General features: G+C 46.3%; 1 protein-coding gene across 2 annotated transcripts in view; it reads right to left on the reverse strand.

The window, feature by feature from the left end:
* pls3 (plastin 3 (T isoform)) overlaps positions 1 to 13,701 on the reverse strand; it is a 40,094-nt gene that overhangs the window by 10,608 nt on the left and 15,785 nt on the right. The window contains exons 4-9 of one of the 2 annotated variants that reach the window (XM_042075539.1): positions 9,726 to 9,855; positions 7,170 to 7,302; positions 6,908 to 6,989; positions 6,607 to 6,772; positions 4,351 to 4,491; positions 131 to 228 (exon numbers count right to left, since the gene is read on the reverse strand). In XM_042075539.1, coding sequence (XP_041931473.1) covers positions 131 to 228; positions 4,351 to 4,491; positions 6,607 to 6,772; positions 6,908 to 6,989; positions 7,170 to 7,302; positions 9,726 to 9,855 — 750 coding nt within the window. Of the gene's footprint in view, positions 1 to 130; positions 229 to 4,348; positions 4,492 to 6,606; positions 6,773 to 6,907; positions 6,990 to 7,169; positions 7,303 to 9,725; positions 9,856 to 13,701 lie in introns of both variants that reach the window. The other variant, XM_042075541.1, reaches the window with a different exon arrangement.

Consider the following 13,701-nt stretch of genomic DNA (forward strand, 5'->3'; position numbering starts at 1 on the left):
ATTCAACAAGCACAGCAGCGTTAAATCATTTAACAAGGAGTGTCATCCATTAAAACCCAGACAAAAAAGAAGGAGAATTAAAAATACATAGCATGTGTGAGGAGGGTGATGGCAGGCATGGGTCACTTACGTTGAAGCCGCTCATGTCGATGTCGATCCGCTCCTCATCCTCCTTCTGGCCCTTGGGCGCGATCTGGTTCAGAAGATGGAAGTAGGCTCGGGAGTCCTGCAGGACAGATGGGATTTAATTAGCAAACACACATACACACACACACACACACACACACACACATACATATACGACACACAAAAGGGAGGCTAGACAAACAGTACACAATGAGGCAAAATAAAAAAAGATAGGTAACAATCTGACGACAACATGACTGACGACATGACAAACATGCTTGGTATCAGACTACAAACAACAACAACAAAACATAAAACATAAAACAGGAGACAAATGTCCAGGCAGTAAAGAAGCGGGATGAGCTTTCAAATGAGCAACATGTCAACAATCAGCATCCATATGAAACGGGCACGACTGGGCTGTGGACAGAGTACCTTCACCGAATGTGCGAAGTCTGACAGCTGAGGCATAGAGAAAAGACAACAAAAGCATAGATGTTTCGAGAATCATATAATAGATAAACAATGTGTATGCTTTCATTTAGTCAGCCAGATGTCCCATTACAATACAGCTTGATGCAATAGCACTAAACTGGAATCATAGATTAAAATATTGATGTTATTGTTCTTTAAAAAAAAAAAAAAAAAGGAAAATCTCAGAGAATAACTGCATTGCACGGCATTTCTCCAAACTTTATTTAGGAGTCATACGGGATATATTTTAAAAACATAAACAGCTGTGGCTGATTCGGGGGAAATGCATTCAAAGATACTTCATTGGCAGGGGAGAGAGAGGGAGAAAGAGAGGTGGGCTGGGGAAAGAGAAAATGAACGAAAGACCGACTTCATTGGCAGAGAGAAAGAGGAAGAAAGAAAGCAAGAAACGAGAGAGAGAGAGAGAGAGAGAGAGAGAGAGAGAGAGAGAGAGAGAAAGAAAGAGAGAGAAAGAGAGAGAGCTGGTCCTCCCAGATGAGTAGGCTGTAAGGTGGAGGAGTGGTTCAGTAACTGTGCTTCTACAGGGCCTGGGCCAAGTTCATAATCAAAACGTTTTTCTACGCTTTCCTGATTGTGTTTGGTCGCAAAGGTGTGCGACAATATGCAACAGGCGTTTTAGGTAGTTTTCTCTCGACGTACAGTATATACAAAACCTGCCGTATTAAAAAGGCAGTGAAGTCATTCCATGGAGTGGGCTCATCCACTTAGCCTGGCTGCAGTGCCCCCCCCCCCCCCCCCCCCCTTCCACATTAAACATTCATCCCTCCATGGCCATGCATTAGCTGATATAGCAGGGGGGGCTATAAATAATCAGGACTACGAGTCAATAGGGGATAGAGGGCACAGGGAGGGAGAGAGGGAGAGAGAGAGAAAAAAAAAAAGAGAGAGAGGGGGATGGAGAGAGAGAGGGTGAGAAAGAAGCTAACCAGAGTATGAGAGAGTGAGGAGGGATGGGGAGAAGAGGGAAAAAATGGAAGAAGATGGAGTGAGTGTGGGGGGGGGGGCGCGGAGAGAGAGAGATAAGTGAAGTGAACGAGAGAGAGGTGAGAAGAGAAAACAAGAGAAGCTACAAGAGAGAGAGAGAAGAGAGAGAGAGAAGAGGAGACATTAAGAGAGAGAGAGAGAGAGAGAGAGAGGAGAGAGAGAGAGAGAGAGAGAGAGAGAGACAGACAGACAGAGAGGAAGATGAAGTGAAGTGAGCTGTACGAGAGGGGAGCGGGGGGTCAGAGAGCACAAGTGGCCATACGCTGCCTGCTTAGCAGAGGAGGAGAGATGGGGGATATGAAATCACATTAACGCTCATACCCAGATGGGGGTGAGCAGTAACTCAGCACAGAGACAGAGGAGAGGGAGAGAGAGGGAGAGAGAGGGAGAGGGAGAGGGATAGGGAAAGGTTTAAGTTCTAATTCCACCCTCTCACACACACACAACCCTCTCACTCACACACAACCCTCACACACACACACAACCCTCTCACTCACACACAACCCTCTCACTCACACACAACCCTCTCACTCACACACAACCCTCTCACTCACACACAACCCTCTCTCACACACAACCTCTCACTCACACACAACCCTCACACACACACACACACAACCCTCACACACACACACAACCCCTCTCACACCCACACAACCCTCACACACACACAACCCTCTCACTCACACACAACCCTCACACACACACAACCCTCTCACACCCACACAACCCTCACACACACACAACCCTCTCACACACACAACCCTCTCACACACACAACCCTCTCACACACACAACCCTCTCACACCCACACAACCCTCTCACACCCACACAACCCTCACACACACACACAACCCTCACACACACACACAACCCTCACACACACACACACAACCCTCACACACACACACACACACACACACAACCCTCACACACACACACACACACACACACAACCCTCACACACACACACACACACACACAACCCTCACACACACACAACCCTCTCACACCCACACAACCCTCACACACACACACACACACAACCCTCACACACACACACACAACCCTCACACACACAACCCTCTCACACCCACACAACCCTCACACACACACACAACCCTCACACACACACACAACCCTCACACACACACACACACACACACAACCCTCACACACACACACACACACAACCCTCACACACACACACACAACCCTCACACACACAACCCTCTCACACCCACACAACCCTCACACACACACAACCCTCACACACACACACAACCCTCACACACACACACAACCCTCACACACACACACACAACCCTCACACACACACACACACACACAACCCTCACACACACACACAACCCTCACACACACACACACACACAACCCTCACACACACACACACACACAACCCTCACACACACACAACCCTCTCACACCCACACAACCCTCACACACACACACAACCCTCACACACACACACACACAACCCTCACACACACACACACACACAACCCTCACTCACACACAACCCTCTCACACCCACACAACCCTCTCACACCCACACAACCCTCACTCACACACAACCCCTCTCACACCCACACAACCCTCACACACACACACACACAACCCTCACACACACACACACAACCCTCACACACACACACAACCCTCACACACACACACAACCCTCACACACACACACACAACCCTCACACACAACCCTCACACACACACACAACCCTCACACACACACACACACACACAACCCTCACACACACACACAACCCTCACACACACACACACACACACAACCCTCTCTTACACACACACACACACACACACTCACACAACCCTCTCTCGCTCACACACACACACACAACCCTCTCACACACACACACACACACACAACCCTCTCACACACACACACACACACACAACCCTCTCACACACACACACACACACAACCCTCTCACACACACACACACACACACACAACCCTCTCACACACACAACCCTCTCACACACACAACCCTCTCACACACACAACCCTCTCACACACACAACCCTCTCACACACACAACCCTCTCACACACACAACCCTCTCACACTGCCTCCTCTGTGTTCTCGGAAGAGGCATCGGTTGAGCAGATGTTTTCCGCCATGTCTTCACAGTGTTTATGGATCCATAATGCAGGAAAAGCCGAATGCATTTCAACACATACTGCCTCCTTGTGTAGTCATTAAACTGTGCACATCACAAACATCTGTGCTGACACAACACCAGGCTCATTATGCCCGCTGACATCTTTGTTTTGGTCTAGTCTGAGGTGAGGTCAGGGTCGTATTCCAAGTGAGTGGTTTAGAGTAAGTACATTTACACATAGAGCCTGATGGCTTCGTTCATGTAGCAAAACAACGCTTGCCACTTATCACCGAGTCAGAGCAACACAATATACTTTGTTTACTTTTAAATAATAGCTTCAAACAGAATGACTGGGGCTGCAATATGTAGCGTTACTGTGGGTAGCATGGGAGCATGACCCTTTTTTAACCGTTTTACATGAACTGGGCCCCTCCTTAGTGCTAAATGGCACCCAGTACATTAACTAATGAGAAGGGGAATCCCTTACATTGGGTTGGTTTATCTGTCACTAAACCACATACTTGATATCTGCCCCTCCCACCAGGTTTTTTTCCAGTGCTAATCCACACACACACACACACACACACACTTGATATCGCCGCTGAGGTTGTTGATCTTGTTCCAGCCGGCGTTCTCCAGATGGAAGTTGGCCCAGCGCAGGAGCAGCTCCTCGGGGGAGAGCTTCATCAGATCCTCCAGAGTCTCGCCCTCACGCAGCAGAGCCGCCAGAGCTGGGGACGGAGCACACGAGAGGAGTGGTGAGGAAGAGGAGGAGGAGCAGGACACGAGAGTGGTGGTGAGGAAGAGGAGGAAGACACGAGAGGGATGGTGAGGAGAAGGAGGAGGAGGAGGAGGAAGAAGACACGAGAGGGATGGTGAGGAGGAGGAGGAGGAGGAGGGGAGGCCCAGAGCATCATGTGTGCACACACTCAGTTGCACACACACGGGCACACACACACACACACACACACACACACGCACACACACACACGCACGCTCAAACACACTTAAACACACACACACACACACTGAAAACACACATACACAGTTCCAACAGTGACAGACGGAGTACAGGCTAGTTTGAGCCTCTTTAAAGTGTGAGCCTGCACCTTTCAGAGTTCAACGGCGCTTAGCATACCACTGCTGGGAACATTCTGGAGTGGAGACGCCACGCTTATAAAGCTGAGCTGAACCAGGCTGAGACCACAAACCACCTGTAAAGCAAAGCTATGGGGACAAGCCAGCTGAACCTGAACCTAAACTCTGTGTGTGTGTGTGTGTGTGTGTGTGTGTGTGTGTGTGTGTGTGTGTGTGTGTGTGTGTGTGTGTGTTTCCGAAAGAGAGAGAGAGCGGGACATCTCTTGCCATGGGAAACAAAATGTTAAATACTTGTTAAAAAAAAAAGAAAAAAAAAAAGGAACAGTTAACCGAAGTTGAGAGTTCCTCTTTTTTTTCCGCTGGTGGTGATCTGTGGAGGCATGAGGGCTTGAGGTGGACTAGAAGCCAGCCTGGGAACAGAGCAAGTACAGTACGGACAGGGGAACCTCCTACTTAAAAGTGAACTTTGTCACTTCCCCTTCCCCATGTGAAAAGGCAAGCAGTAGCCTTCCCTTAGGTGGCCTTCAGAGGATGCAGCTTTTTCTGATCAAAGTTGCAGTTGCCTTCTGTTTTTTCAGATGATGATGATAACCCATTCCCCCAATGGGTTATCATCATACTCAAACAATCCCAAGGTTCTCTCAAGGTTCTCTAACATCAAGGTGTTTTGCCTTTGTAGAAATATCTTTGTCTCTAAAAAAAAAAAACACCCCATAATTTTAGCAGAATAGCAGAAGGATGAGGTCAACACAAAAGAATTCCATTACTGTCAATGAGACCTTGGCTGTACTTGTGCATGGCTGATCGAAATCAGATCTGTTTCCAGTTTTCCAGTTTAACTCCAGCAGCCAAGTCTGTAAACAGGTCTCTATTGACGCAAACGACACCGGAAGGGAGGGGCTGAATAGCTGTCATAGCTGAGCTGATTGGCTGTGATTGGCTGGCTGTGAGAGATGTGATTGGCTGGCTGTGCTTCAGAGAACATTGTTGTTCTGGAGCAGCAGGCTGATTGACAACAGCAGGACTGCGGTCAGCTCCGCCTAGCTTCAGAGGAGCATGCCCAAATGGTGCCCACGCTCCTCGGCTCATGAGAAGGCGCCACGCTTGTGCCAGTGTGCTAGGGGCATCTTTTTGGGCAGGTAAAGATCAGGTCACCCAAGGCACACAGGCAGAGTCACACACAAGTGAAATTCCCCCACTGGCGAGCGTAGAGTGTAAATCATCACCAATAACCGACAGAGAGAGAGAGAGAGAGAGAGAGAAAGAGATTAAGTGTGTGTATGTGCGTTGTCCATCTCTCTCTTGTGCTGTCTGTATGGGTTCCCACACCTCACCATCAGGCCTGCTCCTGTGATTGCACAAGGACGCAATCCCTATGGCTGTCTTTCTGGAATGTTCCAGATTGACGGGACATCTGTTCGGGCGGTATGCATGCATTCCACTGCTGAGAACGTTATGCAGTGGAGAAGCCATGGTCGTAAAGCTGAACCAGGTTGACACCACAAACCACCCGTAGAGCAAAGCTACAGGTACGGACAATGGGGATCACGTAGGAGTGTAGGAGTGTGTGTGTGTGTGTGTGTGTGTGTGTGTGTGTGTCCATCTAAGACAAACAGAATCAGATAGATAATGAAACGAGGAAACAAAAAAGGAAGAAGGAAAGAAAGACTCTCTGTGTGTGTGTGTGTGTGTGTGTGTGTGTGTGTGTGTGTGTGTGTGTGTGTGTGTGTGTGTGTGTGTGTGTGTACCTTCATTGCGGCTGAGCTCGATGTCGGCAAACAGGCCGATCTTGATGATCTGCCAGAGGAGGCCGAGCACCAGGTGAGGTTTGCCTTCCCGCAGGTCAAAAGCACCGATGTTGACCACGTGGCAGCCAATAGCAGAGGCAGAGTTCAGAGCCAGATTGAGATTCTCCTGTAACACACACACACACACACACACACACACACACACACACACACACACACACACACACACAGGTCAGTATCAATGAACAAAGCTAGTAGAGTGAGAAGCTTTTTTGTTTTGGTTCCCCTGAGAGAAACAAACCTGTATTGTGAACGGCGTGATCTTCTTCTTGTTTATGGTTCTTTCATCTATGGTGTCAGGCACGGAGAGGTTGATCATTTTACTAGTGAACAAACAACAAGGAAACAGAGTTTACAACATATGTAACACCAATCAGAGAGATATCAAACCAGGAACACATATTATGTGGGGACTGTTGACATCAGGAGTAGTAGGAGTTATTATTGGAGCTTGAGCGTGCGTGTGTGCGTGTGTGTGTGTGTGTGTGTGTGTGTCTCCTCACCAGAGGACGATGCCATCCCCCATGGCCTTGAAGAGGTCATCTGTGTTGGGGTTCATGGGGAGCACGTGCTTGCAGTCGGGGTCTTTCTCCAGCGCCGTGTTGATCCAGTTCACAAAGGCAAACCTCTCCTCCTCTGTTACACACACACACATATACTGACATCAGATAATAAGCTCACACACATGCTCTCGCTTTCCCACTCCCAGAGAGAGAGAGTGAGAGAGAGAGAGAGAGAGAGAGAGGAGAGTGAACTGCATATGAGGACAAAGAGCCACTCAGATCCCCTGGCATGTTTGTGATAAATACTCTTCTGGATGAGACAGCATGACCCCTGCTGTGACCTCCATGTTTGTGTGTGTGTGTGTGTGTGTGTGTGAGTATGTGTTTTTATGGCTTCCTACCAAACCCCCCCCCCCCCCCCCCCAAAACACCTTGGGCACTAGGGAGGGGACAACTAACTCTGCTCTCTTCAACGAGCTACAGTAACAGACAGGCAATGAGTCAGGACACCTATGGCAAAGGCAGGGGACTGCTCTAAACATACAGGCAATGAGTCAGGACACCTATGGCAAAGGCAGGGGACTGCTCTAAACATACAGGCAATGAGTCAGGACACCTATGGCAAAGGCAGGGGACTGCTCTAAACATACAGGCAATGAGTCAGGACACCTATGGCAAAGGCAGGGGACTGCTCTAAACATACAGGCAATGAGTCAGGACACCTATGGCAAAGGCAGGGGACTGCTCTAAACATACAGGCAATGAGTCAGGACACCTATGGCAAAGGCAGGGGACTGCTCTAAACATACAGGCAATGAGTCAGGACATAGTGCTGGGCGGTATGACCAAAAATGTATATCACGGTATTTTTCAAAATTCTTACGGTTTCACAGTATATGACGGTATTTTTCCCCCATGCATAATCAGATGTTCAGCATTTTCTACAGGTTGAGAGAGGAATTGCTGCAGTACACTGACTAAGGATGGTCTATTTTACGGTCATGATGTATAATAACTCCACACTAGTGGTAATGCAGTTTTGCATGGCCCCAGAAAATGATGCTGTTTACAAAGAGCCACTCATGATTCTAATAAAGAATCTAATCAATGCAAAGACAATTGCAGTCAAAATACCTAACTTTTACTGTGCAAATTTCACAAACATCTTGTAGCCTATAAAACCAATACAAAAAGTAGTGCAACTTTATACTTTTTTTGAAAATTATACAATTTAAAATGAAACCTCTCTGCTAATATGCTTACTCTGTCAAATAGGCCTATCAGAAACATGCCTTGTTATTGTGCGGTTTACATGACGTTAGTGGTAGGCTAACGTTAACTTCATGTGGATGTGGATGTCCATGAGCTTCGGTTCGGTTCGCTAGGCAAAACATTAACAAAAAAGTTAGTTTTGGTGCACTGATGACAGTCAGGATAATTTCTAACTAGCCAGCTAGTATTGCTCAGTGCATGTCTATAACATGCTTTACTTGCTACCTGGATAATTTCAGCGAATATTCTTAAAGTGAGATGAATGATAATCTCATTAAACTTCACTGTGTTCGGTGGGTTGCTAATTAACGACATCACCTACTAGCCAGCTAGTTACAGCTGTTGAACAATCTCAATAGAATTTTCGTGAATGTAAATCCCTTTCAATGCAGTATCCCTTAACGTTTTTCCTAAACTAAAGAAACAATTTAAGGTATTCTGTGCAACACCCTTAAATACACCCCTTATCTAAGGAGAAATTAAGCCTTAAGGGTCATACTTCAGGGGAAAAACTTCAGGTGTTTAGTGTTTACCCTCACTATGCCTCACAGTGGCACCATGCGTGCGTGTGAAAAAAGTCCCGTCAGTGTTTCAGTCGCGTGGCGCAGCGTTCCAAACGTTGTGTAATCAAATACACCGGTATGGCGGTATATTAAAAATTCATATCATAACGTAAATATACACCGGTATACGGTGAGAACCGGTATACCGCCCAGCACTATCAGGACACCTATGGGAAAGGCAGGGGACTGCTCTAACCAGGGATGAAGACTATCATCATGGAGAGAGAGAGGAGAAACTAACCTAAAGAGCAACCCGTTCACTTTTGAACATTCCCTGCTCCCCGTGTGTTCTCCAGACACCAACAACAACGGCGTTTCAGCGCCTTGGTGTGAATGTAACATAAAATATTTGGAAAACAGTACAAAAATGAGTGGCATGAGAGCTCAAAGAGTCACACAAACATCATCAACACCCCAACACTGCCAGCATGGGGTGGATGTGGCAGCAGGACTTGGCTCACAGTGGGGTCCTCTCAGCTGAGACGGGTTTAGTAAGAGTGGAGATGGGATTTACGCTGAGCCCACTTGGGATTACTGACAGGGGGTAGCCTGTGTGTGTGTGTGTGTGTGTGTGTGTGAGAAAGAGAGACAGACAGACAGACAAAGAGAGAGAGAGAGAAAGAGAGAGAGAGAGAGAGAGAGAGAGAGAGAGAGAGAGAGAGAGAGAGAGAGAGAGAGAGAGAGAGAGAGAGAGAGAGTGTGTGTGAGTGTGTGTCCTTACCTGAGAAGGAGTGCTGTGTGCCCATGCTGGACAGCTCTGACGTGCCCCCGATGGCCAGGATGCCCTCCTTTCTGTTGATGGCCTTGCGGAAGCTCTTGGCGATGTCGCTGCTCTTCAGCTCCTGGAAGATCTGGGGGAGGAGGAGGAGCACAAGGGTTAGAGAGCGCGGCTGCGGTCAGATCCCTGAAAACACTACTGCCCCAGTGACACAGGCCTGCCCTCAACAATGCCCACAACACACACAAACACCAAGACTTAGATCATACACAGACACACAACAAGACAGGCACGTATACATACAATACATGCATATTAAATACATATGCATATTCATACACACATACAGTATATAGCTCCCCCCCCCACACACACACACACAGCTGTGCTTATTGCCATTGGTCATGCCCTGGCCAGCACAGTGGGCCCCCTCTCTGTCTGCTCTCCAACTGGGCCTGACTGGGACTCTAAGCCACTGGCTCTTTCCTTAACCAGCTGTTGAGTAACCCCCCCTACCCTGACCTCTCTCTCTCTTACACACACACGTCGCTGTCGGCACAGGCCACAAGCCCTACCCTGGGAGTTTCAGCATTACCAGGAAAGGTGTGTATATGTGTGTGTGTTTGAGAGTGAATAATAGTGAATGTGTCAGAAGGGGTGTGTGCATGTGCTTGTACAGTAAGTGTGTTTGCGTCAGAGTCTGGGTGAGCCAGAGTGTTTTTGAGGGCAAACCTACAGGCATTTGTGTGTGTGTGTGTGTGTGTGTGTGTGTGTGTGTTCCCAAACTGATCACATGGGTTTGTGGACAGAACTGGTCTGTGCTGAGCTGTCGTTAGAGGGGGAATGTGAAGCTCAGCTACCACTCAACAGGTCATCTGCTGACCAGACACACAGCCATGACTCACCACACACACACACACACACACACACACACACACACAGCAAATGATCCAGCTGCTTTCCTGTACATGTATTAAGTTAAAATCCTATTGAACTAACATACACATACAGCGGAGAAAATAAGTATTGAACACGTCAACATCTTTTTTAGTAAGTATACTTCCAGATAGGCTATTTGCATGAAATCCAAACATTAATGTCCCTAAGTAGAGTTATGAGTAAAAAAGTGGAATGGCACAGGGAAAAAGTATTGAACACACTAAGAAAAAACACTACACAAAGGCAAGGAATGGCAAGGAACGAGCTGGAATCTATACATAGTTAGAGAGTAATTATCCCTCCTATCTGTGCAAATTAATGTAAGCTGGGTTACTGAGCTATAAAAAGGTTTTTCGTTACCAAGTTGTCACACAAGAAACATGTCATGATGGGTAAAAGCAAAGAGCTCTTCCAAGACCTTTGCAACATTATTGTTGCAAAACATATCAATGGAACTGGTTACAGATGCATTTCAAAACTTCAGAATCATCCAGTAAGCAGTATTGGAGCCATTATCTGCAAGTGGAAGGAACATCACTGCATCATCAATCGGCCATGCACAGGATCTCTTCACAAGATTTCTGACCAGGAAGTCAGAAGGATAGTCAGAAGTGTAGCCTAAGAGCCAAGGACCACTCCAGAAAGACTTGGAGGCAGCAGGTTCGATTGTTACAGAGAAAATCATAGGTAATGCACTCCACCGCCATGGCCTCTATGCACGCTCACCCCACACGACTCTATTACTGAAGAAAAACATGTTGAAGCTCATTGAAAGTTTGCTACACAACATTTGGACAAGCCTATGAAATACTAAGAGAATGTATTCTGGTCAGGTGAGAGCAAAATTTAACTCTTTGGATGTCATACTACACACCATATTTGGAGGAGAAATGGCACTGTGCATCACCCTAAAAATACCATACCAACAGTGAAGTTTAGAGGTGGAGGCATAATGGTGTGGGGCTGTTTTTCATCTCATGGTACTGGCAGACTTCATACAGTTGAAGAAATGATGAATGGAGCCATTTTTTCTGGGAGAATCTTGCCATCCACCAGAACAATGAGGATGAGACATGGCTAGACCTTCCAGCAGGACAATGATCCAAAGCATTCAGCAAAGGAAACTCTCAACTGGTTTCAGAGAAAGGAAATTCAGGCCCTGACTTAAATCCAATTGAACAGTTTTGGAAGTTACCTAAAGATCAGAATTTACAAGAGGGACCCCTGGAATCTTCAATATTAAAAGACTATCTGTTTAAAAGAATGGGCCAAAATCACACCTGAATACTGCGACTGATTAGCTTCGTCATAGAGGAAATGCCTTGAAGCTCTCATTATAAATAAAGGGTTTTCTACAAAGTATTTAAGAAATTTCAGTAGGCGTGTTCAATACTTTTTTTCCTGTGGCATTCCACTTTTATACTCATAACTCTACTTTAATTACACACACTACTTTAACATTAATGTTTATATGTGTGGATTACCTAAGTTAATACTAATGTGTGGTGAAAGTACGGTAAGTTAACACTAATGTCTTCATGCAAATAGCCTCACTGGAAGTATACTTACTGAAACAAATGTTGACGTGTTCAATATTTATTTTCCCCGCTGTACATCTATGCATGTACTAGTGTGTACCGGCATGTGTCGGAAAGCTCTGCTGATTCTCTGCATGCTGCTTTCCTGAACAAGGACTAATTCAACACCCCCCCCCCCCCCCCCGCCCTCTAACTTGCGAAGGTCGTTGTTTGGGTGTCCTGCACCTGACCCTAGTCCGAGATTTGCCAAGATTTGCATGGTAGCTCAACTCCACCTCCCCAACGGACCTCTGTGTGTATCCCTCCCCTCTCCACACCACCCCTCCTCTTCTGTCTTCTTCCGCCATGACCTATATTATTATTATTATTATTAACTAGATGGGTCCCATGCAGGGCTGGAGGCAAAGATTACTGTGGAGTAAATCTGCTCTTCTCCGAGCCATAAGACTCGTTCCACCTCCCCTGGAGAGACAACCAAAGGACCGTAGTGTTTGTACAGATGAAGCACATTATATGTATGTCTGTGGTGGGCTTGTGAACAGGAACAGTTCACAGAAGTACACACACGCACAGGTCTTCTGGTCCTAAATCATTTATGGAATTCATTTAGGAAAATTGTGCAAGTTCAGTCTGACCCACTTTCAATCATGAATGTGAAGGAATGAGTCATGCAGGAGGGAATGCCAATATGCCCCACCCTCTCTACCCCCGCCACCCCACCCTCTCTACCCCCGCCACCACACCCTCTCTACCCCCCCCCCCCCTCCCTTTACATCTCCTCTCAGTCTCAGACCATCATGTCACAGTCATGCATGTGAGCAAAGGGCGAAAAGGTTCTCCCTCATAAACCTTCACAAAGCACACAGACATGCGTATGCTAGAGGTCGAGGAAGCTCTGCATTTAAACTGTAGAGCATGACTGTGTGTGTATATATCAGGGTTCCCTGACTTTCCCTGACATAAAACTGAATTACCATGACCTACTATATAATGAATGATGCAATATACTGTTCAAATATTTCAAGGCAGCTGCGTAGCGTTCATGAATCTTTTACTTTTTTAGAGCAGGAGAAGAATAAAATTACTACTCAAGCAAGCAGTAAAGCTAATAAGCTATACACCAATTCAGCATAGACATATATTTGTATTAAAGAATTTTGACAAGTACATTTTAAACTGCTACAACAAAATTTCCTGATATTCCATGACCCAAAATGTATAAAATTCTTTGCCTTTAGACTTTCCAAAATTCCATCATATTCTAGAAATTCCATGACCCGTGGGAACCCTGATATATATATACAGATGAACTCCAAGCCAAAATAACCTCATGTATATGTATATATGTATATATATATATATATATATATATATATATATATATATATATATATATATATATATATATATATATATATATGTATGTGTGTGTGTGTGTGTGTGTGTGTATGTGTGTGTGTGTGTGTGTGTGACTGTCTACCACGTACTACAAGACTGATGAG

The sequence above is a fragment of the Alosa sapidissima genome, chromosome 20 (genome assembly GCF_018492685.1).
Source record: "Alosa sapidissima isolate fAloSap1 chromosome 20, fAloSap1.pri, whole genome shotgun sequence".
In the NCBI taxonomy this organism is placed as follows: Eukaryota; Metazoa; Chordata; class Actinopteri; order Clupeiformes; family Clupeidae; genus Alosa; species Alosa sapidissima.